The 25,678-nt window shown below is 37.5% G+C and overlaps 3 protein-coding genes across 3 annotated transcripts in view; 1 reads left to right on the top strand and 2 right to left on the bottom strand.

Moving 5' to 3' along the window:
* Positions 1-11,163, bottom strand: part of LOC107556706 (mitotic-spindle organizing protein 1-like) — a 14,785-nt gene extending 3,622 nt beyond the window's left edge. The window contains exon 1 of the mRNA XM_016239881.1: positions 10,898-11,163. Within this exon, the coding sequence (XP_016095367.1) occupies positions 10,898-10,949 (52 nt within the window). The 5' untranslated portion in view covers positions 10,950-11,163. The remainder of the gene's footprint in view (positions 1-10,897) is intronic.
* Positions 11,164-11,268: 105 nt separating this feature from the next.
* Positions 11,269-17,380, top strand: LOC107556689 (protein aurora borealis-like). Its single transcript, XM_016239859.1, has 9 exons — positions 11,269-11,336; positions 11,449-11,633; positions 11,714-11,820; positions 12,676-12,701; positions 13,671-13,900; positions 14,033-14,186; positions 14,569-15,164; positions 16,500-16,640; positions 16,871-17,380. The coding sequence occupies exons 2-9, from the start codon at positions 11,481-11,483 to the stop codon at positions 16,889-16,891; spliced, it is 1,428 nt and encodes a 475-aa protein (XP_016095345.1). The 5' UTR covers positions 11,269-11,336; positions 11,449-11,480; the 3' UTR covers positions 16,892-17,380.
* Positions 17,381-18,320: 940 nt separating this feature from the next.
* The window catches only part of LOC107556707 (DIS3 exosome endoribonuclease and 3'-5' exoribonuclease), a 22,581-nt gene continuing 15,223 nt past the window's right edge, over positions 18,321-25,678 (bottom strand). The window contains exons 17-21 of the mRNA XM_016239882.1: positions 22,771-22,985; positions 21,401-21,569; positions 21,148-21,306; positions 19,735-19,857; positions 18,321-18,887 (exon numbers count right to left, since the gene is read on the bottom strand). Of these exons, the coding sequence (XP_016095368.1) occupies positions 18,819-18,887; positions 19,735-19,857; positions 21,148-21,306; positions 21,401-21,569; positions 22,771-22,985 (735 nt within the window). The 3' untranslated portion in view covers positions 18,321-18,818. The remainder of the gene's footprint in view (positions 18,888-19,734; positions 19,858-21,147; positions 21,307-21,400; positions 21,570-22,770; positions 22,986-25,678) is intronic.

The following is a 25,678-nucleotide window of genomic DNA, read 5'->3' as shown; positions in this document are numbered from 1 at the left end:
GGTCGCAGAGGAACACAACTGGGTTGCCTGTTATAAAGAGACGTAATCCCCAAAACAGAGCTTTACACTTGCGCAATACAGAAATATCTGCTAAATGTGCTACTTATCTTTGTCAACCTGGCAACCCTGTGCACACGCGACCTCTCTCCACTGGATAAACGCACTTGCTTTCTGAAAACACTGGTTAGCTTGCAGTTCAGCTATCTCCACTTCAAGTCTATTCTCAGAAAAGTGTAATTCATCAAGTGTTCATTTACGACACAGAGAGAGAGAGGCTGTGTATGTATGAATTACCACCGTTTTGCCGCGTTTCTCTATTAACAGTAAAGCTGTGGCTTTAATTCCTTTAGAAACAATGATGCTACCAGCTCCTTGTTGAGAAAGATAATGTAGCTCTTCAGCGATTAAGCTATTTAGTTGATAAAATTGCGGGGCAGCGCTAAAAAGTTTGTTCCTGAATGTCTGAGTTCGGCCGCAGTGATCTGTGTGTTGTGACTGAACTTAAGATCAAACTGCTTCTGTTTCACACAAATGCTGGCACAGACGTGCGTGTTCGGCTAGAGTCGCTTTGAACTCGTGCATCTTCGGAAGCGGAGCTGCACCGAAACTTAAAAAAAAATGTTGTGCACACCGCCACGCGACACGACGTTGCGCGCACTCAAAGCTTGCGGATGCTCGAGTATAAATCCAAGATGTCCTCCAAGATGAAATCAGCCTTGAGCGTGTGTGCGTTAGATACAGTGAAGACAGCACGTTAGTTTAGAACTTTTTTTTTATTGTAGAGAGTGTGTTAATTTGTGCAATGATAACCTACCAGCAATGTAAATTATTTTTTAAACATATTAGAATGAGTACATTACAATATAAATTTATTAGAACAAGTACATTATTATGTATGGGCTTAAAAACAAGATGCAAACAATCAGAATATTGTACCTGGTGGGGAGTGCACAATGTAAACATGAAACATATGCCATTACCTATATTGTACTGTGGTACAGTTATGGAGGCCCTTCATAATGCAGAGCTCAGCTGCCTGCTCTGCCAATAGTTAGAAATGGCACTATAGTAAGCAGTGTTTAATAAACAGCTGTTTTTCTAAATTCTGCTGAGGTGAAATTCAGTGCAGTCATGTATCGTGAATCGTATCGTGGCCTCTGTACCGTGATACGTATCGTATCGTGACTTTGCTGGTGATACACAGCCCTACTTGCTACGTGTACTGCGTTAGGCTAACCGAGACTTGTCATTTGCACTTATATATTGTTGCTCTTTTGTTAGTTTTGACCAGAGCATGTGAGCGGAGCGGAGTGGTAATATTTCCTTAAGAGCGCAGAGCGCCTTTCTGAAGATTCCGCTCTGCTCGCTCAACCCAGAATGCCGTTTGGTGATTTGCTTGTTCGAGATCGAGAATCTGTAGAGATCGTGAATAGTAGAGCAGTTATGGAATTCAGATATTGTTTCAACGAAGTTGCAAGCCTTATACATAAATGTAAAGTAAAAATCAAAGTTAAGAATGAGCAGGGAGAAGAAACTGAGAGGGAGTGCTTAGACTGTTAAAGTTAGTACAGATTCATATTGATTACAGAACGCACGAAGATGTATGCAAACATGGTGCAGCAAAAGGTGAGCTAGTTACATACCAGCGCTAAAAAGTTTGTTCCTGAATGTCTGAGTTCGGCCGCAGTGATCTGTGTGTTGTGACTGAACTTAAGATCAAACTGCTTCTGTTTCACACAAATGCTGGCACAGACGTGCGTGTTCGGCTAGAGTCGCTTTGAACTCGTGCATCTTCGGAAGCGGAGCTGCACCGAAACTTAAAAAAAAATGTTGTGCACACCGCCACGCGACACGACGTTGCGCGCACTCAAAGCTTGCGGATGCTCGAGTATAAATCCAAGATGTCCTCCAAGATGGGAGCGGGATCTGAGCGGGAATTGGTTTACGGCGAGCGTGAGCGGAATATTAATGGAGCGCTTGCTTGTGCGGTTAGAGCAACTGAGTGGAGCGCACGTCCATAGAGCGGAAAACGTAGCTTCGCTCACATGCTCTGGTTTTGACTGCTTTTATTGTCCTCATTTGTAAGTCGCTTTGGATAAAAGCGTCTGCTAAATGACTAAATGTAAATATATATAGATGATTCAAACGCGAGTTTTAAGCAGTGTAGAGTAGCGCTTGTTGTTTCTCTGATCAAAAATGCAGACATCGTTTTATGTTTACGCGGCTTGATACGCAACGCAACTCGTAAAAACACAGTATAAGTAATTATAATCAGTAATTATGTCCCCACTGGATGCAACAAATGCCTCGTTTATAATGGGTTTTATTGGTTTTGTCTCGTCGTGCTGGCAGATGGCATCACAGTATGGTAAGGGAAATAACATTTCCATCACACGCATGAGGTATTCAGCCAATCACAAAGCACTGGATAGCTGGCCAATCAGAGACACCTCGCTTTTCAGACCGATGAGCTTTGTAAAAATCGATGCATTTCTGAAAGGCAGGGCATAGAGGAGCAACAAAGTACATTATGCGGAAAATAATGTGTTTTTTTAACCTTAAACCGCATAAACACATTGCATTACACCAAATACACAACATAATGTTTTTTATGGCAACCTCATATGACCCCTTTAAGACTAGCAATGTGCTCTAACAAAATATTGTAAATTTTGATTTCATGTGGACTTTAACATCTCAGGTATAATGTTCGTGGTATGATGACAACGAGAGTGGTTACATATAAATATATTTTAGTTGATCAAAATTATTGCTAGGAACAATTAAGTTGCGCCCCTACTAGATTCTTTGTCCTTTGAATTGAAGGCATTTTTTATGAACAAATTTGGAAAAAACAAATAAAAGTTTCCAAAGTCTAATGTAGTCTGGGATAGATCGCGTCATCTGCCTCAGGTAATGGCAGCACGGAGCACAAGTTAAATGAACAATTCTTCACTTTAATACAAGTTATAGCATGAATGTACATCAGAGGATATGTTGAAAAATAAAGTACAACTACAACCACGCATCATTTCTGTGCCTATAAGCGGTTTTAACCAGTGAAATCATCAGTATAACAGCCTGTGAAGAATGTGTCAGTTACGTGACACTTACCTCAGGAAGATAAAACCGTCTAATCATATCGCCAAAATTATAAATACATTAGGCCTATACATATTGATTTTTCGATTAATCGTTTTTTAAAATTACGTCGATTCGATATCGATTCTCAAAAGCTGCGAATCGATTTTTTCCGGTCTAGTGCCGAAATTTGCACCCTGCCAGATTATGCACCCCCTAGTATTGGTAGGTTTAGGAGTAGGTGTGGGGGAGGGGTTAGGATTAGGGGTGGGGTTGGGATTAGGCAATCAGGTAGCGACTTCAACGAGGGGGTGCATAATCTGGCAGGGGTGCAGAATTCGGCACAACACCGGTATTAATTTCAGCACACATTTAAAACAAGATCTGATTAACATGAATCTTATCATTAGTCTTCTCCACTAGATGTCACCCTTATTTACCCTGCGTGATGTTACAACAGAAAGCCAGTCATCCATTCAGCGCTTATCATGGCCATACGTTTGATTCGCAATGCTCAGGTGAAATGCTATAGTAATACTATAAATCTGCGGAAGCATTTTATTTCACATATAAGGCGCCATGATTTCCACAATGAATGAATGGCGGATGGCACAGCGCACTGTTTTGTTTAGTCGATTCGATATCGATTCTCAAAAGCCGCGAATCGATCTTTTCCGGGATTTATTTCAGCACACATTTAAAACGAGATCTGATTAATGTGAATCTTATCATTAGTCTTCTCCACTAGATGTCACCCTTATTTACCCTGCGTGATGTTACAACAGAAAGCCAGTCATCCATTCAGCGCTTATCATGGCCATACGTGTGATTCGCAATGCTCAGGTGAAATGCTATATTAATACTATAAATCTGCGGAAGCATTTTATTTCACATATAAGGCACCATGATTTCCACAATGAATGAATGGCGGATGGCACAGCGCACTGTTTTGTTTACTACACACATACTAAAGCGCGGATGACGCTTGCGGTGTTTTCAGCTTCTGCTGTCTCACTATATGATGATATGAACACGAATATCATCTCCAGCTGCTCTGACAGTCCCTTCATTAGCATTTACCGTTTCATTTGAGAAAACTAGCCTACCGTCATATCACATACACATCAGCTGCAAGTTCTTCACGGCAACCCGTCAAAATAAAAGTTTCGTTTAACGTTAAGAAACTGTCAGAATATATTACTATTTAGCAGTCTTAAGACTCAATGCTACCACTGCTAATAAATATCAATAAATATTTATGTTTAAAGGAATAATCACATCTGCTTTCTTTTTAATTTTAACAGTAAACCTTTGTTGTGCAGCACTTTGTTTGCCAAAAAATAAAAGGGTTTAATTTTCATTTGATTAGGATCAATTAAATTAATGTTTTATGCCTTCATCTGATTACCAGAAAAATTAAGAACATTTTATAGGGCCATATTATTGTTTAAATTTAAAAATATATATATTTCAAATACAGGCCTGTGGTTCTTAATTTCTTTTTATTAATTCACCATTTGTAAACTGATGTTTACTGTTCATTTTTTTTAAATATCAATAGCATTTGTATTAAAACTATATTCACTGAATGTAACCAAAAAATCGAGAATCGAATCGAGAGCTTGCGAATTAAAATCGAATCAAATCGGGACATCTGAATCGATACCCAGCCCTAATAACAACCATTTAAATGACTATTCCCCTGGTTTCCTTGACAAGGCTTAAGCCTAATGCCAGACTAAAATCTAAGTCTGAGCCGTTTCAACTGAAAGAAACTTGCTGACTGACCTTAAAATATATCAGTGCCTTTATTTTGTCTCAAAATGCACACCAGTAAGGTTTTTTCTAAGGCACGTTTATAACAATTACTTAAATGTCCTAATTGAACTATGGCCTAATCCTGGCTTAGTCTAAGCCCTGTCTGTGAAACCAGGCCTATATCTAAAAAATTAAGCATGTCATAATCACAAAATTAGTAAGCTTTTTATAAAAAAGTAAAGTTGTGTATTTTGTGTAAACAATGTAGCCTAATAAGCCTAAATTTCTTTGAATAAAACTATGATTATGTTATGTGCTCAAATATGTTATATTGAAAGATAATTATATTGTAAACATAATAATCATTGTTTTAAATTATGTGCTGGTATTACCTTTTGAACTGTGATTACTTTATAAGTTGCCACAGTGTGTTCATAATGTAATAAATGTCTCATACAATAACCTATTACATTATGTGAAAAATTATTACATTGAAAAATTATTACATTATGAACATTTTATTACAATAATAGTGTAATATTTATTACATTGTGCAGTTATTACATTATGAGTTGCTACAAACACCTTTGCTCATGTGCAAACAAGTGCGCGCACAACGGATGATTCATTTTCCACTCAAGTCGAGTCTGGGGTGTGCTGTGCGATATACAGCATCATCTGCGATAATATGGTATGAGTTCTTGTATGATGTGCAATCTGACATTATCAAGTAGGCTATATCACCAAATCACACACAGAGTGCACGCACATTGATTTATTTTGTCTATTAAAACTCAAAATTCAAGGCATTCTAAATTGTAGATGGCAAAAATGCTTCTGTACGCTTTTTATATTTAGATAATTTAATATAGTTAACTTAATCTATATCACACAAAGGCCCGGTTTCACAAATGGGGCTTAGCTTAAGCCAGGACTAGGCCTTAGTTCAATTAAGATATTTAGGCAACTTTTACAAAAATGCCTTAGAAGAAAACATTACAGGTAGTGATGTGACGTTTGACACAGAGGCTTCGAAGCTTGTATTAAAAAAAAACCTAAACATCTCACAGTGAAGCACTGTACCAGAGCTTGATTCATTTAGCCAAAACCACGTGATCTGTGACGTCTGAAGCTTCGTTTTCGCACACAACCATATGACTGCTTCGTATTCTGATTCAAATAACGCGAACCACTTTCGCAGTTTCAGGTGTCACTCACTTCTTTGAAATAAATAATAATACAAATAAATATTTGCATGTTTTGTGCATGTTCATTTTGTATTAATTCCTGGTTCAGACACTTTAACTGACCATTCTATGATAATCTTCGGTTATTTTTATCATAGCCTATATATGCCTACAGCCTTGCCTATTTTCCGCAAATTTATTCACAGACTCATGTATTCATATTGTAATACAATGACTGACATGAATACTTATTTATATAGACTTCATATTTTCTTTGCTTTATACAGGTTTTCAAAGCACAAACTAATTTATTATCTGAAACCGTCCAAAAATGGCTGGGTCGTCTGGGACGCAAAGGCAGCTTTTTCCACCTTTGTCACATTTTGTAATACTTGCGTTGTTTTATTTTTGTAATATCCATAACTTTCTCATACAGTTTTTTTTTTCTAAGGAGACTCTGCCTCCCTTGCCTTGACTGATGGCAGAAGCCGTACAACACAAACATCAGAAATTCATTCATCTTAAATTATGATCCTTGCGGAAGTTTGAGGTTATGTAACTTTTGGCAGGTTATTTTACATTCATTATTCAAACTAATAAAGTGATGAATGGAAATTTGGCAGTTCAATTAAGTATATAATTTTTGTAATAGCTACAAAAATGAAAATGGGAATTTTTTTTTCTAAAGAGACTCTGCCTCCCTTGCCTTGACTGATGGCAGAAGCCGTACAACACAAACATCAGAAATTCATTCATCTTAAATTATGATCCTTTCGGAAGTTTGAGGTTATGTAACTTTTGGCAGGTTATTTTACATTCATTATTCAAACTAATAAAGTGATGAATGGAAATTTGGCAGTTCAATTAAGTATATAATTTTTGTAATAGCTACAAAAATGAAAATGGGAATGTGGGATCACCGAGAAATGAAATGTTTTTTATTACAATTGTATAACTACGATTTTACTACAAATAACATGCTTAAACTATGGTGAGTGTAGCTAAATGTTTTAACTGTAATAACCTTTTTTATTTGTTTCAAAACCATGTATAATTTTCCTAAGTTTTTTTGCAAATAATTTTTACTATTATTTTATAATGAAAAACAGTATTAATATATTTATAATATTTATAGAAAGCATTTAATGTTAGAAAAGATAATTTATGCATGTACTGTAAATGCTCTTCAAGTTTGGGGCATTAATTGTAACAGTATATACACCAAATATTTTGACCATATTTTCTTCTATCACAGCAGGAAAACATTTTTTGAGAGACACCAGGACTGCAGCTGACTGGTGCGATAACAGAAAATGAGATGGTTTTATATATAAAACCATTTTATATAATTTTTTTTATCTCACAGATTTTTTATACATGTTTTGCACAGAACTTATGGATAAAAACAAGTGGGCTACTGTCGCCATATTTGAGTAAGAATTTTTCATCCTTCAGGATCCAAGTTCACATACAGTTCACAGGAAAGGATTAATAAAGAGTGAACAAAAGCTGAACAGTCTCCTACAGCCTTGCCTATTTTCCGCAAATTTATTCACAGACTCATGTATTCATATTGTAATACAATGACTGACATGAATACTTATTTATATAGACTTCATATTTTCTTTGCTTTATACAGGTTTTCAAAGCACAAACTAATTTATTATCTGAAACCGTCCAAAAATGGCTGGGTCGTCTGGGACGCAAAGGCAGCTTTTTCCACCTTTTGACCACGATATGTCGTTAGTGTTCACCGTCTTGAAAAGCTTCGAGTAATGAACCTTTTTACGATACAGTTGAGGGGAAAGCCTTGGTGCTTAGCAAAGCTTCATTTTTGAGAGAGAACAAGCGCAAATTCTGGCAGCGGCAGGTTGCAGCACCACTTCCGGTGGCATCCCCAGCTTGCCACTAGTCGTTTCTGGCAGCTCCCATGAACTCTCGGTCACGGTCTTTCTAGCCGTTACTGCTGTTTGCTTGGTAAAACTCTGTATACTATATACAGGGGTGTAGCCATAGTATATACACCAAATATTTTGACCATATTTTCTTCTTTCACAGCAGGAAAACATTTTTTGAGAGACACCAGGACTGCAGCTGACTGGTGCGATAACAGAAAATGAGATGGTTTTATATATAAAACCATTTTATATAATTTTTTTTTTCTCACAGATTTTTTATACATGTTTTGCACAGAACTTATGGATAAAAACAAGTGGGCTACTGTCGCCATATTTGAGTAAGAATTTTTCATCCTTCAGGATCCAAGTTCACATACAGTTCACAGGAAAGGATTAATAAAGAGTGAACAAAAGCTGAACAGTCTCCATAAAAGTTACCTTTTTTGCCATCTAGTCCAGCATCAGAAAGTCACAATCATTGTCAGCCTCTGCTGTTTGTACTGTAAAAACTATAGTACTTGATTGTCCTTTTTAGAATATATATATATAGTGTATATGTTAAATAAATAAAACAAACATGAATTGAAAAGTACATTACACAATGGGCTTCATTTTTGGAAACCTTGTTTGGTTATCATTTATGATGAAGCAGCACAGGACAGAAGGAACATCAAGGAAAAGTAAGTAATAAAATAGTTATTTCTCTGAAATGTCACTTTTGACAGTGTTGTAAATTATTAGTGAAGTTCACAGATCCAATTGTTGTGACAATTTTGGCATATTTTGGGTCAATTGGAGGCTGTAATCCACACCTAAAGGGGCAGATCTTCAAAGAGACGCATTGAACTAGCCTATTGGTAATGGTAACGCTGCAATGTACAGAATCAAAAAATCTAGTCCAGCATCAGAAAGTCATAATCATTGTCAGCCTCTGCTGTTTGTATTGTAAAAACTATAGTACTTGATTGTCTTTTTAGAATATATAGTGTATATGTTAAATAAATTAAACAATTAAACATTAATTGAAAAGTGCATTACACAATGGGCTTCGTTTTCGGAAACCTTGTTTGGTTATCATTTATGATGAAGCAGCACAGGACAGAAGGAACATCAAGGAAAAGTAAGTAATAAAATAGTTATTTCTCTGAAATGTCACTTTTGACAGTGTTGTAAATTATTAGTGAAGTTCACAGATCCAATTGTTGTGACAATTTTGGCATATTTTGGGTCAATTGGAGGCTGTAATCCACACCTAAAGGGGCAGATCTTCAAAGAGACACATTGAACTAGCCTATTATTAATGGTAACACTGCGATGTTCAGAATCAAAAATTACTTGTTCAGTTCATTTTCCTGCTCATTTTATAAAATTTTAGGAAAAATCCAATAGCCTACATTTTTTTTAATGTTCCGAAATTAATATCACATTAATCGTGTGTGATTTTCTTATTTTCTTCCTTTTGGCTGAGGGTACTAAAGCAGTTCAGAGAACGAAAAGTACATTTACCCTTATCGTTCGGATTTTCACTGATTTTTTTATGCCGTTCCTTTATTCAGAAATAAATGTAAAAATTACCAAGCAGTTCTGAAAACCAATGCCTAGTCTAAAAAATTTAACTAATAAAAAAGAATGGTGTACAATTGCACATGTTTCTTAGGCCTGTTTCTTGATAGAAATGTAAAATTTAACTAATAAAAAAAGCAATACGTGAACTGAAGTCACAGCATTGGAGTTTACGAGACAACTTTGTTGTTATGAGCAGTGCACTTTACATTTAGACCAACTCCTGGCAAGAACTCTGGCAGCTGATACATAAAAATGTATAATAATACAATAGTGGGAACTTTGCATCATCATTTAAAAAAAACACCACCGCACGCCACTGAGAACAGTGTAGTTTTTACCGAGCAAACAGCAGAAATGGCGAGAAAAACCATGGCAGCTGCCAGAAACTACTAGTGGCAGCTGTCACCCGACCTGCCGCTGCCAGAGAGAGCGCCAGTCCCTGCTGTCATTTCTCCATCACTAATTACAGGTGTGCATCTTGACACAAAACAATGACACTGACATATTTTAAGATATATGTCAGAGCAAGATATTTTCAGTTGAGACTAGCTTAAGCCTGGTCTGTGAAACCGTGGGAAAGAGTACCGTTTTTCTGCAGATATCAACATGAACATTTAATAATCATTTTATACCAGTTCAGTAATAAGTGACTTACATTTTAGACATAATATTGCTTGTTTTTGCCAATGAAACAGAATCGGTTGAATCTCAATCTTTAATTTCACATTTCGACTATTTTTTCAAGTTTTAAATTAATTTCAAATATCAATATTCAACGTTTTATGTTAAAAACAAATCATTAGGCCTATGTATGCATCTGTAAATGCGGGTTAAATGCATCCATGTCCCCTCTGAGATACATTAAACGGTGTAAATACATCTAAATGCTATTTCAGATGCAGTTTCCAGAAATGTTTTCTTATGTTGGAATGAAAGACACTAAGTACCGGATTGAAGTGCTTCTTATTCTTACCCAAAAATACAACATGGAAAAAAAAGAGAGTAAAAACTGAACATGCTACTCAAGCTGTTTATGAACATTTTTTATATACATTTCATTCTTTTCCATTTTGCATTTACTTGTACTTTTAATTTCAATACTTAAGTACGTTTAAGATAAAAAAAAAATACTTTTCGTACTTAAGTACAATAAATATCACATACTTTAATACTTTTACTCAAGTAAACGGTGACTTCAACTTCTACCAGAGTCGTTTTCTGGTGAGATATCTGTACTTGTACTTGAGTATGGCTTTCAGGTACTTTATACACCACTGCAAATGAGTGAAATTACATTCAGTTTACGTTACTTTCAAATCGTCAAGGAGTTCGTTCGCTGACGAACCGATATGTTTCGAAACAACATTTTAAAAGAGTATTTCTTTGTTCCAAACATTTGACTCTTACCATCCATAGTCTCCCGGACAGCATTCATGTTTGCGTTCGCGGGACTGGCCATGATGCTATCGTGCTAAAGCTATTTCATCATTAATTGAATAATTCACACAGATGACCGTGACACGTCTATTCCTGTTAGTCCCTGGTGTCCTTCAACTATTTGCGAATTAAAAACCGGGCGACGTCACAAATCCTGCATTAAACAATATCCATAAACTGCGTTTTGTTCACACCTCGCGCTTTTTGCTGTGGTAATCCTGTCAATAAAGTTTCGGTCGCGCGAAAGGAAGTTACGTCGAGACGGCAGGTCGGTCGTTCCCGTCACCTGATTGGTTGTTTCGCATGTTCTGCTGAATTGTGATTGGCTAGCACCTCTTGAGCGAAAATTAAATCAGACGTTAGAGCCATTCAGAGATCTCTCTTGCGCTTGTTTGAGTTTCATTCCGTTGTAAGTATTAATTAAGAATATTCATCACCCGTTTTTGTCTTTTTAAACACATGTAAAATCTGTAGACTAACAAAGGCAGAAAATCTTCCACTCATTTCCTTTCTTATTAAAGCGTAGCCTGGTTGGCTGGACGCCGTTTTTAAGATGGGAGACATAGCAGAGATGCATATAACACCCGAGACTCCTGGAAGACCTGCTATCCTGAACCCGTTTGAGAGCCCAAACGACTACCACCGTCTGCATGAGCCTCTGGTGCCCAGCCCGTCGGTGTTCAAGAGCTCCAGGAGCTCATCAGCGGTGAGTGTCTGACTCCGCATATGAGGGGAAATCACGAAAAAGGAGAGAAACATCATTTCTTCTTGTATTGTTTGTTGTAGACACCAGCCAAGTTCAAATGGTCCATTGATGAAATGGCAAATTTACTTCCTGTGGAAATAGACCCAGAGGACATTCACCGCCAGGCTGTGTTTCTGAGCCAAGCCAGGTAACGTTATTAATGTTAGTCTGCTTATATGTAGTGTTTTACAACAATGTCGTTTTTTGTTAATATTTGTTCATATTCTCATGATACTCAATCCGAGCAGCTGAGTCCTTAGCCAGCTTCAAGAATCGGCTAAAAACACATCCCTTCCATCTATATTTGACCCTCTAACTCTAGCACTTTCTATTCTAATTCAGTTCTTAAAAAAAAAAACTTGCCCCTTTTAGACTTGCACTCTATTCATTTACTAACGGCTTGTTTTCTTTAAGAAAAACAAAACACTAGCTTCTCTAATCTTTTTGTATTCTATCTGTTTGTTTATTTTTTGTTTATCATGCAATTAGCAAAAGCAAAAAAGGCCTCTTAACACTAGCTTGCTCTATTCTTTTTCTGTTCTATCTGTTTTCTTTTTATTTATTATATAATTAAAAAAACTCAAGCAAGCAAACAAACAAACAAAAACCCCTTGCTATGTGTACTGTGTTATATAGGCTAGCTAGGGGTGTGTGATATTGACCAAAAATGATATCTCGATATTTTCTGGGATTTTATCGATAACGATAATTAGACGATATTTTGCTGAGTGTGTTATTGTGCTGGTACCTTAAGGACTGCCGAAGACAGCTGACTCCTAATGTTTTTAATATTCTTCATATTCTGTGCATTGGTCTGTTCATACTGATAGAAATTAATCTTTTCCAATAAGTTTAAACTGATTTTTGCATTTTTAAGGGCATTTTTACCTTTATAAAGCCATTTTTTCTAAAAGTGTCCATTATCTTTTGAGTCAAATTCTTACATTTAGACATTTGGGCTGTTACCAAGCAAATTAAATCAACACACAAGCTGCGTCTGAAGTGGCATTTGTCTTGAAAAAGTTCTGGGTAACGTTTTTTTATTAATTATTACTTCATTTCAAAATGAAGGCAAACATTATTTAGAATACACTACTGTTCAAAAGTATGGGGTCAGTAAGTAATTTTTATTTATTTTTTGGAAAGAAATTGAATTTTTTTCAATGTTGCATTACGTTGATCAAATGGTAAAGACATTTATAATGTTACAAAAGATTTCTGTTTTAAATAAATTGTGTTCTTTTGATCATTTTAATATAAAAAAACAACAGTTCCACAAAAATATGAAGCAGCACAACTGTTTTCAACATTGATAATAAGAAATGTTTACTGAGCAGCAAATTAGCATAATTAGAATGATTTCTGAAGGATCATGTGACACTGAAGACTGGAGTATTGGCTGCTGAAAGTTCAGCTTTACATCAGAGGATTAAATTACATTTTAAAATATATTCGCATAGAAAAAAGTTATTTTAAATTGTAATGTTTCGTAGTATTACTGTTTTGAGCAGATAAGACTTTAAAAAAACACTGTGACATTCTATATTTCTTCTAAAACTATTTAATCACCATTTTGCTTTTTTCTTATTAATACTTTGTATGCATTTTTTTATATGACCTGAGAAATAAGATTAAATATTTGTCCTTTTAAGAACTCATATCAGGGGGATTTGTAATGACAATAATATAATTTATAATAAGTAAATGGTGAAAATCGTACATTGTTTTATTCGTATTAAAACATGTCTTCAAGCTTTTTTTGCAATGACCACTTACTGTATATCCATAACCAGATGCCCTCCACAAAATCCTGAGAGTGCGTCTGACTGAGTACAATATTAGGTCAAATACAAAAAGGTTGTTTACAGTCTGACTTCAGATAACTTCATTCATCTTAAATTTTGGAGTGTCAGATCTTGTCTATTGATGATTTAAATGTGCCAAATATTAGCAACTTGAACAAACATTAACTTGAGAATTTCCTTTCTGTTGTAACAGGTGATTACTACAGGACAGAAGAGTTAACCGAGCAGGTGCAGGAGAGCCTCAGCTCCTCTTCATTGCGGCGGAAGTTGTTTCTTGATGGCCATGACAGCGGCTCTGAGTCCTCTACCCCTTCCAGCCCAGACAGATATTCCCATAACGTCCTGCCCAGCAGTCGAGAGATGATGTCTTCTGTTATTGTCTCTCCACTTCAGTGTGGCATTCCAACTGGGACGCCCTTGACTGTACGTACCAGATCATAGATGATGAAACTACAAGGGTGCAACTACACTCTTGTAGACCAGTAAAATATGGATCAAGGGTACTTTATATCTGAGATCTTTAAAATTGAATACTGTTTTATCCATAATCCTCAGGGCCAGTTTTCATCCAGTCCCATCCAAGGCCAGTGTCGAGCATACAGTCTGGGCAGTGTCGGAAGTCCCATGTTTTCAGAGAGATTGTCGCCTGTTTTCAAGTCTCCTATTCTGTCGCCCATCAGACTTCAGCATTCTGTGACGCCTGTATCAGGTGAGAAATCTGAGATGGTGCCAGGTGTTTTTTTAAATTTATTGTTGTATATATGGCTATATATGTAAGTGCAGGGGTTCCCAAACTTGTTTTTTTTTTTGTCAGCTGAACCACTTAGACATACAATTTTACTTGAAGTACCTTTTGAGAAGGTAATATTAATAGAGGTAAATATTTCAATAATTTAACACCATGTTCACGATTCTCTGATGTCGCATAATGGTCATATGACATGCAAGTAAATAGCTAAAATATTTAATCATTTTTTAAATTAATTACTTGCAATATAATTAATTAATTAGCTTTTCACCAACTCGTAGACCCCTGCTTGGGAAACCTTGGACAAGTATATGTGAAGTGCTATAAAACTTTGTCTTTATAGGTGAGAGGAAAAGGCTGTCGTTTCTGTCCCCCGATGGCATTCCCATGGGCAGCTCAGACATGGACCTGAACCGATGTGGAGAAAGCCCATTGGTGGAGGGTTGTTCCCCTATTCGAAGCTGCTCTCTCTTTCAGTCCCAACCCAGAAACAGAGCCTGTATGTGGGCCTCTCCTACTCAAATTTCCCTTATCCTCCACCCAACCCTCCAGGACAAGGAGAACTTCCATCCCAATGAACCTTTACCCACCATGGACCTGGACGCTAACTCAACAGGACCTCATGCCCAGCGAGAAGGACACCAATCTGGGGGGAGTGAGTCAGAGGCCTCCGTGGCTGTTTCTGAGCAAATGGATCAAGACGAGCAGTTCGTAAAGGACACTGGAGGAAATAATGAGACTGACAGAACGGAAAATGAGGATGAGGTCATCAGCAGGAGCAGAGAGGAATCCTGTGGTTGGGTTCCTGAAGAGGACACTGCGTCGCCAGTTAGACTGTCCAGCTCTCGAACAGGCAGTGTGCCTGACGCTGAGAGTACACACATGTTCGTATCCCTGCTAGCGGAAGGAAGCATTACACCATACGACATTAGCATGCAGGTTAGTATGCGTGCTGTCAGATGTCCAGAATGCCAGCTGCTCCAAAGTAGCCTCTAAACATTAGACAATTAGCCTAGATCAGGGGTGCCCAACCCTGCTCCTGGCGATCGACTGTCCTGCAAAGTTCAGCTCCAACCCTAATCAAACACACCTGAAGCAACTAATTAAGGTCTTCAGGATCACTTCAAAATGAAAGGCAGGTGTGTTTGATTAGAGTTGGAGCTAAACTTTGCAGGACAGTCGATCGCCAGGAGCAGGGTTGGGCACCCCTGGCCTAGATGAAGAGTCGTTCCAACAGTAGCCCAGCAGGTGTAGCTGACATAAAACCACTGCAAAACTGGCCGTTGACAGCTGATGCTTTACTGAATCTCTTTAGCTTTAGTTTGCCATAAAATGTGACAAGTGAAAAGCTTTAAATATTTCTAAAGCATAAACTTAAAATGTCAAAACTTTAAGCATAATATCCGTTCTTTATATACAGTAAATCTATTCATTATTATCATTTATTTTAAAATTAATATTTAATTTTATATTACTATAAAATGCATGCTTATTCCTAAAGCATAAACTTTAAAGGGTTAGTTCACCCCAAAATGAAAATTCTGTCCTTAATTACTCACCCTCGTGTTGTTCGAAACCCGTAAGACCCGCGTTCATCTTCGGAACACAATTTAAGATATTTTTGATGAAATATGAGGGCTCTCTGACCCTCCCAGTCTACTTCGTAACTTTTCAGTTGAACCACTGATGTCACACGGACTACTTTGTCGATCATCTTGGTACTTTTCTGGATCTTGAACGTGGTAGTTACCTTGCTGTCTATGGGAGGGTCAGAGAGCCCTCAGATTTCATCAAAAATATCTTAAATTGTGTTCCGAAGATGAACGAAGGTCTTACGGATTTGGAACAACACGAGGGTGAGTAATTAATGACAGAATTTTCATTTTTGGGAGAACTAACACTTTAAGAATAATCTCTCTATTATTATCATTACCTTTATTTAAATGTTAATATTATTCAATGTATTTAATATTATAAAAAATGTTTGCTTATTTTTAAAGGACATACTTAAAATGTTTAAAGTTTGCTGTAGATAAAGCATACATTTCAAAACATATTTAAAGATTGTGTAAACATAAATATAAAAAAAAAATATATATATATAGTAGCACTATTTAATAATATTGAGACTAAAATGTAGCCTAATCATTATTACATATTATTGTTACCGTAACTAAGTTTATGCTTTATAAATCTTGCAAGCTTTTATGATGGAATTGTGAACTACGGTTGAGCTAATTTTGAGGTTTAATGTGTCCCTCATATTCTCTGCAGGTGGATAGCGGTTATAACACTCACTCAGTGTGCACTACCAGCTTAATGGACACCCTCAGTTCAGACAGCCAGAGTAAGGACATGCTGGACACACACACTGCTGAAGAAGGTGTACCTTTCACTAGACACACTAAACCAAAGGTAAAGTCTTTCTTTCTCGCTCTCTTGCACTCACACTCACACAAAACAACAGGAAATTCTGTACTCTCTCTGTAACCAATCATCACATTTTAATACTTCATTCAGCTGTATTGTGGCGTTCGTTTTTTAGCTTTAGTTTTGCACACTCAAAATATTCACTTTATTATATTTTGTACTTAATGATAGTATGCACTGTGCATAACCACACTAAGAAATGTTTTGTTCTGCAGTTGTTCATCCTACCGCACTGAGCATGAGGGACAGAACATGCACTTTAAACACTCTTACCCCCAAAGCTGTGGAGGAAACGCACGGCACATTTACACATCAAGCTGTATGGTGCTCATATGAATTCTGAATACTGTGGTTGGTTTTACTGTCTGAGCCTTGTGAAAGTTTTTGTACGGACTAATCTACAGTATTATTTATTCTTGCTCCAAAAGTTAAATGACTTTGGGACTGAGAAAACTTGAATTAGATTTAAGATTATGTATAGGTTTTACTGCTTGTGAAAGGTTGCTTTCAATTACTTGTGATTTGTTAAAAGAGGGTGGCAAGTATGTAACCATTTCCTCAAGCTGTTTTTATAGGGCCTTTGGTTTTTTTAGTCTTAAAATTATTTATGAATTAATCAATCACTAACAAACATATGGAGATACCAAAAGGTATACATATTATGGTGACGTGTGTATCTGAATTGTAAAAAAAAAAAAATGTCTGGATTAAAATTGTGTCCTGTGACCGCAGACTTCATCTTTGTTGTCATCTAATATAAATCTCTAAACAAAAAGTAATCACAGTGGAATATACCATTGTTTTAGTACACAGCTGATCTGGCCACATGGGGCAGTCGTGACCTAATGGTTAGAGTCGGACCGAAACTTGTGGGTTTGAGTCTCAGGTCCGGCAGGAATTGTTGGTGGGGGGAGTGAATAACCAGTGCTCTCTTCCACTTTCAATACCACGACTGAGGTGAGACCCTTGAGCAAGGCACCGAACCCCCAACTGCTCCCCAGCAATATGGCTGCCCACTGCTCCGGGAGTGTGTTCAAGGTGTGTGTGTTCACTACTGTGTGTGTGCACTTGGATGGGTTAAATGCAGAGGACAAATTCTGAGTATGGGTCACCATACTTGGCCACACGTCACTTCACTTTTATAAACTAGTCCAATCCATTTAACATGTACTGACAGCTGATGTGTGCTTTGCCATTCTTAAAGGGAGCAAAAGGGATATAGCACAAGTTTGTATAAAATGTAAAGTTTTTCTTTTTGGAATGCTACTCGTACCACAATATTTATGATTCCATTGTCATGGAAAACAAGGGAATTTTATGATTTCTAGGTCTGAAATGGAAAAAAAAATCATGGATTACTTTTAATTATTCTGTTCTATCCTAAAATAAGATATCCTAAAATGTTCAGGTTAATCATGTATTAATGTAATATATATTCTTGGCTGTATCAAGTAATTCTATACTATCAAATCTGATTCTACACAAATTGTCAATGGCTCTGATTCTCGTAAAAGGTTGTGATAGTCTCTTGAACTCCACAATGTGTTCATGTGGATTGTATTAAAAATAGTTTTTAGCCAAATGTTTTTTTGAACGTTTGTTTTTATCAATGAAGTTAAAAATCACACCAGTGTCAACTTCAGAATTAAATGTTAAATGTTGGGGTTTGGCATTTTGGTTTTAAGTCACAGAAATTATTTGATCAGAAAGCGTGGCAACCCCGAATATAACAAGTTGGTTTTCTGAAATATAATTCCTGAAATATCACACTTATCTCTGTGAGAGCCCATTTCAAATGTTTGCATTCACTGGACAAAACATGTAACTGAAAAAACAGAATTTCTTTAAAGAAGTCCTTTTAATATGTTCTGTTTTCAATAAATTTCAGATTTGAAGGATGACGGAACACTATTGCTCAAAGAGAATTTCTAATAATTCCACAGTTTGTCTCAGACTATATAAAAATGCTGCATTAGCAAGTTAAAATGTAGACAAAAGCAAAAACAGGACTGGTGTACACTGATTAAAAACAAATACTCCTTTCATGTCAATTTTTTCCACTTATGCATTCACTCATGTTACCCTTGTAGATGAACTGAAAGGCTTTTCATTTAATTTTTGCTTTTATAATGAGTATTAATGTTGGGTCTTGGTGTACAAGTATCAGCAGTCAAGCTTGGGTTTTTTGGCCTCTGGTTCGGACTCAGGCACAGGTACACTAACCCCAGGGATCTGAAAAAGACAAAAGTTTTTAAAAACCAAGGGGAGATACCACCACAAATAAGCCATAAACTATGGGGACATAAGGGATAAATGACAATGTACACTCAGATAAAAATAAATAAATTATTAAAATCAATTTATTTTAGTCCATTTATTTACTTATTTGCCAAGTTGTTGTGTAATAAATCCCTTAATTATCCTAAATCAGTGTTTCTCAACCAGGGGTCCGTGGACCCCTAGTGGTCCTTGACGTAAGGCCAGGGGGTCCGTATAAAGTATGAATTTTTGTATAAATTTTGTATATTTTGACATGACATATTTTGACAAGAAAAATCCAATATAGCTGATGATATGGCCAAATACTGGACAAGTCAGCTAACTTGAATTATACTTGACTGTATTTGGTCCTCACAAAGACACAAATGATACATAGAGGAGTCAATTTTGTTCTGGGGGTCCTTGAGGATGGTTCTGAATTGGACTGAGGTCCGGTACGCCAAAAGGTTGAGATTCACTGTCCTAAATGATGGTCAAGATTATATAAAACACCTTCACTCCGTGCCAGAGTCCTGATTGGCCTAAAGAGGTTTATTTAGCGATAATGAGGTACTTATTAAACATAAATCATATAAACTAGTTCAAATTATTACTGTAAGAAGAAATTGGGAATTGATTCAAGAGGCATGAAACTTGCACAGCGTAGGAGACTGGTCAATCCTATAATTTAGAAGTTAGTTACAGTACAAAAATAATTGCGGCTGTGATCGACCAGTCAGAATCATTTCAGAAACCCATGTAATTATGCAGTTGCAGTCTCGCAATAAAATAAAAAAAAATCTAGAAAGCAAAAACATACCACCGGTTCAATGAGCGCCATTCTGATCCTTTGATGCTGTATGTTGGAAGCGTCCAGGCTGATTGTTACTTTAACTTTGTCAAACATGCGGAAAGTGTGTTCCTCCACTTTGAGTGTAGGACCCTGAGGAGAAAAAAAAACAAACGGTTCAATCACGGAACATTCATACGGAATCATGCAACATCTCACGAATATGACCTGTAAGCCTAATACTGCCTGGCTGTGCAGACTGATATCAAAGTCAGTCCGTACCTCAGAGTCAAAGCTGAGATGAGGACTGGGTTTGTCCTTGTTGTCAAAGAACACAGCGCCCTCCAATCCAAATTTAGGGATAAGGATGATGATGGCATTTTTTCTTACAAAAAGAATGAAGCCTTCCTCGTTTATGATTCCCTTATTCTTGAAGAATAGCTGAAGGGTTAAGATGAAAGACACCATATATTAAAAAATTGCAACAATTATTCCATAAATCATAAAAGTCAGGCTTTTTTGGTGTTTGCACTACCTGAGTGTGGAACGCCACTGAGGCTCTCTGTGCATACTGGGCCATTTTGTGTCTGTAGTTGAGGTTGTTGCATAAGGCTGACTGCTTATGCTTGTCCATCAAATCTGGGTACGTACTGTCTGCGTTAATAGCCACTGCTAACAGACGGTGAACTATGATATCAGCATATCTACAAAGTCAAAAAAGCATAAATGTTTAGTTGGGGGATGGGGGGGGTCAACATGTGAATGGGTTAAGAAATGTTGACGCACACAAAAAAATAATGACGACGGTAATCCATAAGACCCCAATGGATGAATCAATGTCTTATATTTTAAACTTTTTAACTATAAACCATTGGTTCTGGCCAACTGTCATACACAGATTCAAGAGATGGTCGAGTTCATGCTTGATTCAAACCTAAGTGCTTTGTGAAGCCTGACACAAATGTATTGTGAAGCTTACGCAAGAAGTGATGGTCCTCCAAAACGGAATGAAGGTATGGAAATTTGTTGATCAAAAACAGTGCAAACTCTGAATATCACGAAAGCCCATTTCAAATGATTATCTTTACTGGACAAAACAGTGACAAAACTGGAATTTATTTTGAAAAGATAAAATAAAAATCAATACTGATAAGCAAAAGTAATACTGATGTTCTATTTTCACTGAAAATTATTCTTATATTTAAAATGACAGAACCCAATGGCTCAAATCGAAACTGATAATTTAAGTTCGATTGTTACTTTAACTTTGTCAAACATGCGGAAAGTGTGTTCCTCCACTCTGAGTGTAGGACCCTGAGGAGAAAAAAAAACAAACGGTTCAATCACGGAACATTCATACGGAATCATGCAACATCTCACGAATATGACCTGTAAGCCTAATACTGCCTGGCTGTGCAGACTGATATCAAAGTTAGTCCGTACCTCAGAGTCAAAGCTGAGATGAGGACTGGGTTTGTCCTTGTTGTCAAAGAACACAGCGCCCTCCAATCCAAATTTAGGGATGAGGATGATGATGGCATTTTTTCTTACAAAAAGAATGAAGCCTTCCTCGTTTATGATTCCCTTATTCTTGAAGAATAGCTGAAGGGTTAAGATGAAAGACACCATATATTAAAAAATTGCAACAATTATTCCATAAATCATAAAAGTCAGGCTTTTTTGGTGTTTGCACTACCTGAGTGTGGAACGCCACTGAGGCTCTCTGTGCATACTGGGCCATTTTGTGTCTGTAGTTGAGGTTGTTGCATAAGGCTGACTGCTTATGCTTGTCCATCAAATCTGGGTACGTACTGTCTGCGTTAATAGCCACTGCTAACAGACGGTGAACTATGATATCAGCATATCTACAAAGTCAAAAAAGCATAAATGTTTAGTTGGGGGATGGGGGGGGTCAACATGTGAATGGGTTAAGAAATGTTGACGCACACAAAAAAATAATGATGACGGTAATCCATAAGACCCCAATGGATGAATCAATGTCTTATATTTTAAACTTTTTAACTATAAACCATTGGTTCTGGCCAACTGTCATACACAGATTCAAGAGATGGTCGAGTTCATGCTTGATTCAAACCTAAGTGCTTTGTGAAGCCTGACACAAATGTATTGTGAAGCTTACGCAAGAAGTGATGGTCCTCCAAAACGGAATGAAGGTATGGAAATTTGTTGATCAAAAACAGTGCAAACTCTGAATATCACGAAAGCCCATTTCAAATGATTATCTTTACTGGACAAAACAGTGACAAAACTGGAATTTATTTTGAAAAGATAAAATAAAAATCAATACTGATAAGCAAAAGTAATACTGATGTTCTATTTTCACTGAAAATTATTCTTATATTTAAAATGACAGAACCCAATGGCTCAAATCGAAACTGATAATTTAAGTTTGTCAAATTGTACAAAACAGTGCATTAGCTAGTAAAAAAAAAAAAAATTAATAACATTACTTTGTAAATTGAATAAAAGGAAACTAAAAACCCTTTCATGTCAATTTTGTATGTTTTAAAGTCCCCCTGCAGCCACTAATTTTATCCCAACTCATCTTCGATAACCAAAATGATATATTTTGGCATCATATGAACTCTTCTAAAAAATCTGTGTTCATCTGAAGAATGAATGGTATACGTCTGGGTTGGCATGAGGGGAAGAAAACCATGTGAACATTAACAGAACCCAATGGCTCAAATCGAAACTGATAATTTAAGTTTGTCAAATTGTACAAAACAGTGCATTAGCTAGTAAAAAAAAAAAAAATTAATAACATTACTTTGTAAATTGAATAAAAGGAAACTAAAAACCCTTTCATGTCAATTTTGTATGTTTTAAAGTCCCCCTGCAGCCACTAATTTTATCCCAACTCATCTTCGATAACCAAAATGATATATTTTGGCATCATATGAACTCTTCTAAAAAATCTTTGTGTTCATCTGAAGAATGAATGGTATACGTCTGGGTTGGCATGAGGGGAAGAAAACCATGTGAACATTAAATTTTTAGGTCAACTGTTCCTTTAAATTGATTCAGTGGTCCAGTGCGTCTCACCTTCTGATGGGTGATGTGAAGTGTGTGTAAATGGGTGATGCCAGGCCATAGTGGTGGAAATCACTGTCCATGCCAGAGCAGAAATACACGGCCTGCATCATGCAGCGGGTGGCCAGAATCCTCAGCAGGGTGTTGAAGTACGGAAAGTTCTCAACTGTCGCATTGTTCAGGGAATCAGCCAGAGCTTTGGCTGAATCTGTGTGGATGTTGAGGTCCTGGAAAAAAAGAAAACAGCAAGGAAAAAATTCAGAATGCCTCAAACATTTAAATATGGGGGATGATTATAGGTCTCTAGGTGGGTCGTAGCATGAAGAAATTTGGGATGCACTGACACAATAGAAAAGACACTCACTGGTCACCACCTACTGGTGTAAAAGCCCTGATATACTCAAGGCGAAGGTCTTTTTTGTTTGTCTCTTAAATGTTTGGAACAGCTGTGCAACGGTCTCGAACATTCTGACACTATCCATGATGCTGACAATGGTGTTTAGATGTGCATGTAAATATGGGCTATACTCTTTTTCTCAATAACACATCAAACACGCACACAAAAAACAAGAAATAACAGCAGTTCAGAAAGCATCTGCTAATAGGGATAAGCCCTGCAACTCAGCACTCCAGTGTTTTCATGTTTTTCACTCATGTCTATCCTCAACGGATAGAGTGAACAGAACAAGTGCACCTGAAAAGATTTCCACTTGTCAAAGAAGGTGGAGCCCCAGCCAGAACACACACACCTATTTCACAATCGTCATGGACCAATAGCAGTTCGAAGGCATTTAATATCCGTGAAGTTCTCTAGAAAGTTTATGCTGGTGAGCAGTTTTGAACCACTGAAATAAAATCCAAAACACCTTTGTTTTTGCCAAATCTTGTTTGAAATATCTTCGATTTTGCTTGAATTAAATCAGAGCAAAAATTGTCCCTGAAAATAAATTCTAGGGGTCCAATGTTGTCCTTAACTAAATTCAAAAAATATGTCTGACACTGGCTTGGTTTAATGCTGGGGTTTGTAAACTTGGTAAGTTAGTGGCATGGGTGTCGCTAGGCCATTTTTAGGGGGGGCTATAGCTATTTTGCGATTAGCTCCATAAACTGTACACGAATTCGTGATCGCCTCAGTCCCCTTTAAATTTCATATGAAAATGGTGGCAGACTTCAATCGGCTCCTCCCCGTCTTTCTGCGCGTTCTTTTTCAATCAGCAGACAGCAGCGGCGCAGAGCGAGAAACAGAGGACAAGGTGTGTGTTTAACGATAGATTGTTGTAATATCTGCATCTGTGCAGTTTTGTTCTTTGTCATAAATACGGTTTACAAAATAGCAATCGGTTGTAGCCTAAGTTTTCACTGCGTTCACCCCTCCTCACACCACAGCTGTTTCCTCCAGTGAAAACGAAGCTCATATGAACGCATACTGTATAAAACGATCATGTTGCCATTTTCTTTTTAAAATTTTACTTTCAATGTAATACATTTTTCAGTGCATGTGGCAAAGAGGTTTGCATACTTGAGCTAAGGAAAGAGGGTTGTACTATGTGTGTAGCCTACAGTAAACTGTGTGTGTGTGTGTGTGTGTGTGTGCGTTTTTGTGACAAATGAGGACATACATTTGTATAATGACAAGGGTATGACATAGGTATTACAAGGAGAAGGTGACTTTTCAGGACATTACCCCATGTCCCCACTTTTCAAAACGCTTATAAATCACACAGAATGGAGTGTATTGAAAATCTCAAATAGCACAAAGTCTCCTGTGAGGGGTAGGTTTAGGGGTAGGGTTGGTAAAGGGCAATAGAATATACGGTCTGTCCAGTATAAAAACCATTACGCCTATGGGATGTCCCCACTTTTCACAAAAACAAACCTGTGTGCGTGTGTGTGCGTGCGTGCGTGTGTGTGCATGTGTGTGTGTGTGTGTGTGTGTGTGAGAGAGATCATGAAGACTTGTATTTGGCTTATTCAGTTATATGTTATACCTATCTATGCAATACAGTGGAATCTTTTCTTCAGTATTGTGACATATACATCTACATGTAATGGATTACTGAAAAAATATATAGAATGTAGGACAGGACTTGGTTCTACTCATCAGTTTTTGACTGGATTTTGAGATGTAGGCGATGCATGAGGTTGATCATGCAGGGACAACTAATATCTTTCATTTTGCCAAACTGATTGCTCACTAAAAAACTCACACATAATGTTTTCAAGTCATTTCAAGTTCCCCTTCGGGAACTCGAGCTGCGTCGGAAAACGCTAGGGGAACGCCTTCAGCGATACTCTGTTCCCACAGCTCTCGGCCCCGCCCCTCTCGTCACAGTGACGTCATGACCAGGAAGCTTTAAAAGCACGTGAGGTGCCACCGGCGCTAGCTTTCTGTCATTCAGCGAAGCTCTCTGTGTGTGTCGGTCACGATTTATGTTCTGTGAGTCTTATTTATTGTTGTCTGTCCAAAGTCTATAAGCTCCAGCTATGTCTAAGCTCATGCAAGGACAAAGCATTTCAAGGCGAGAGCAGGCCACGTTGTAGGTTGTGTGTTCCTCCCTGCCCAAAGATAAAGTTATATCACGAGTGGGGACACACACAGCCTGTGCGTGGTTTGCTTGCGAGCGAAGCATAGTTGTTACTGCCTTGCTTCGCTCTCAGAGGGCTCTCTTTGAGGAGGGAGCTTTCACTAGCGTTCCTCGCGGTGCCGGCCCCGCTTTCGCCGAGGCGGAGCGGCGGCTGTGCTCGTGGGTTTCGCGTATGGATCTGCTAATCACCAGATCCAGCGCCCGCTCTCGGGGTTCGGAAGCCCGCGCTGCGGTACTTCCCCCCCGGGGAGAGGGCGCGACGCTCCGCCTGTCTTTCTCCGAGGAGATTGATACGGAGGGCGTCAAAGAGCTCGCCAGTTGCACAAACATCAGTT

The sequence above is a fragment of the Sinocyclocheilus grahami genome, unplaced genomic scaffold, assembly GCF_001515645.1.
Source record: "Sinocyclocheilus grahami isolate Dianchi unplaced genomic scaffold, SAMN03320097.WGS_v1.1 scaffold576.1, whole genome shotgun sequence".
Taxonomy (NCBI): Eukaryota; Metazoa; Chordata; class Actinopteri; order Cypriniformes; family Cyprinidae; genus Sinocyclocheilus; species Sinocyclocheilus grahami.
The sequence above is the reverse complement of the archived record's forward strand: the minus strand, read 5'-3'. Positions and strand labels throughout refer to the sequence as shown.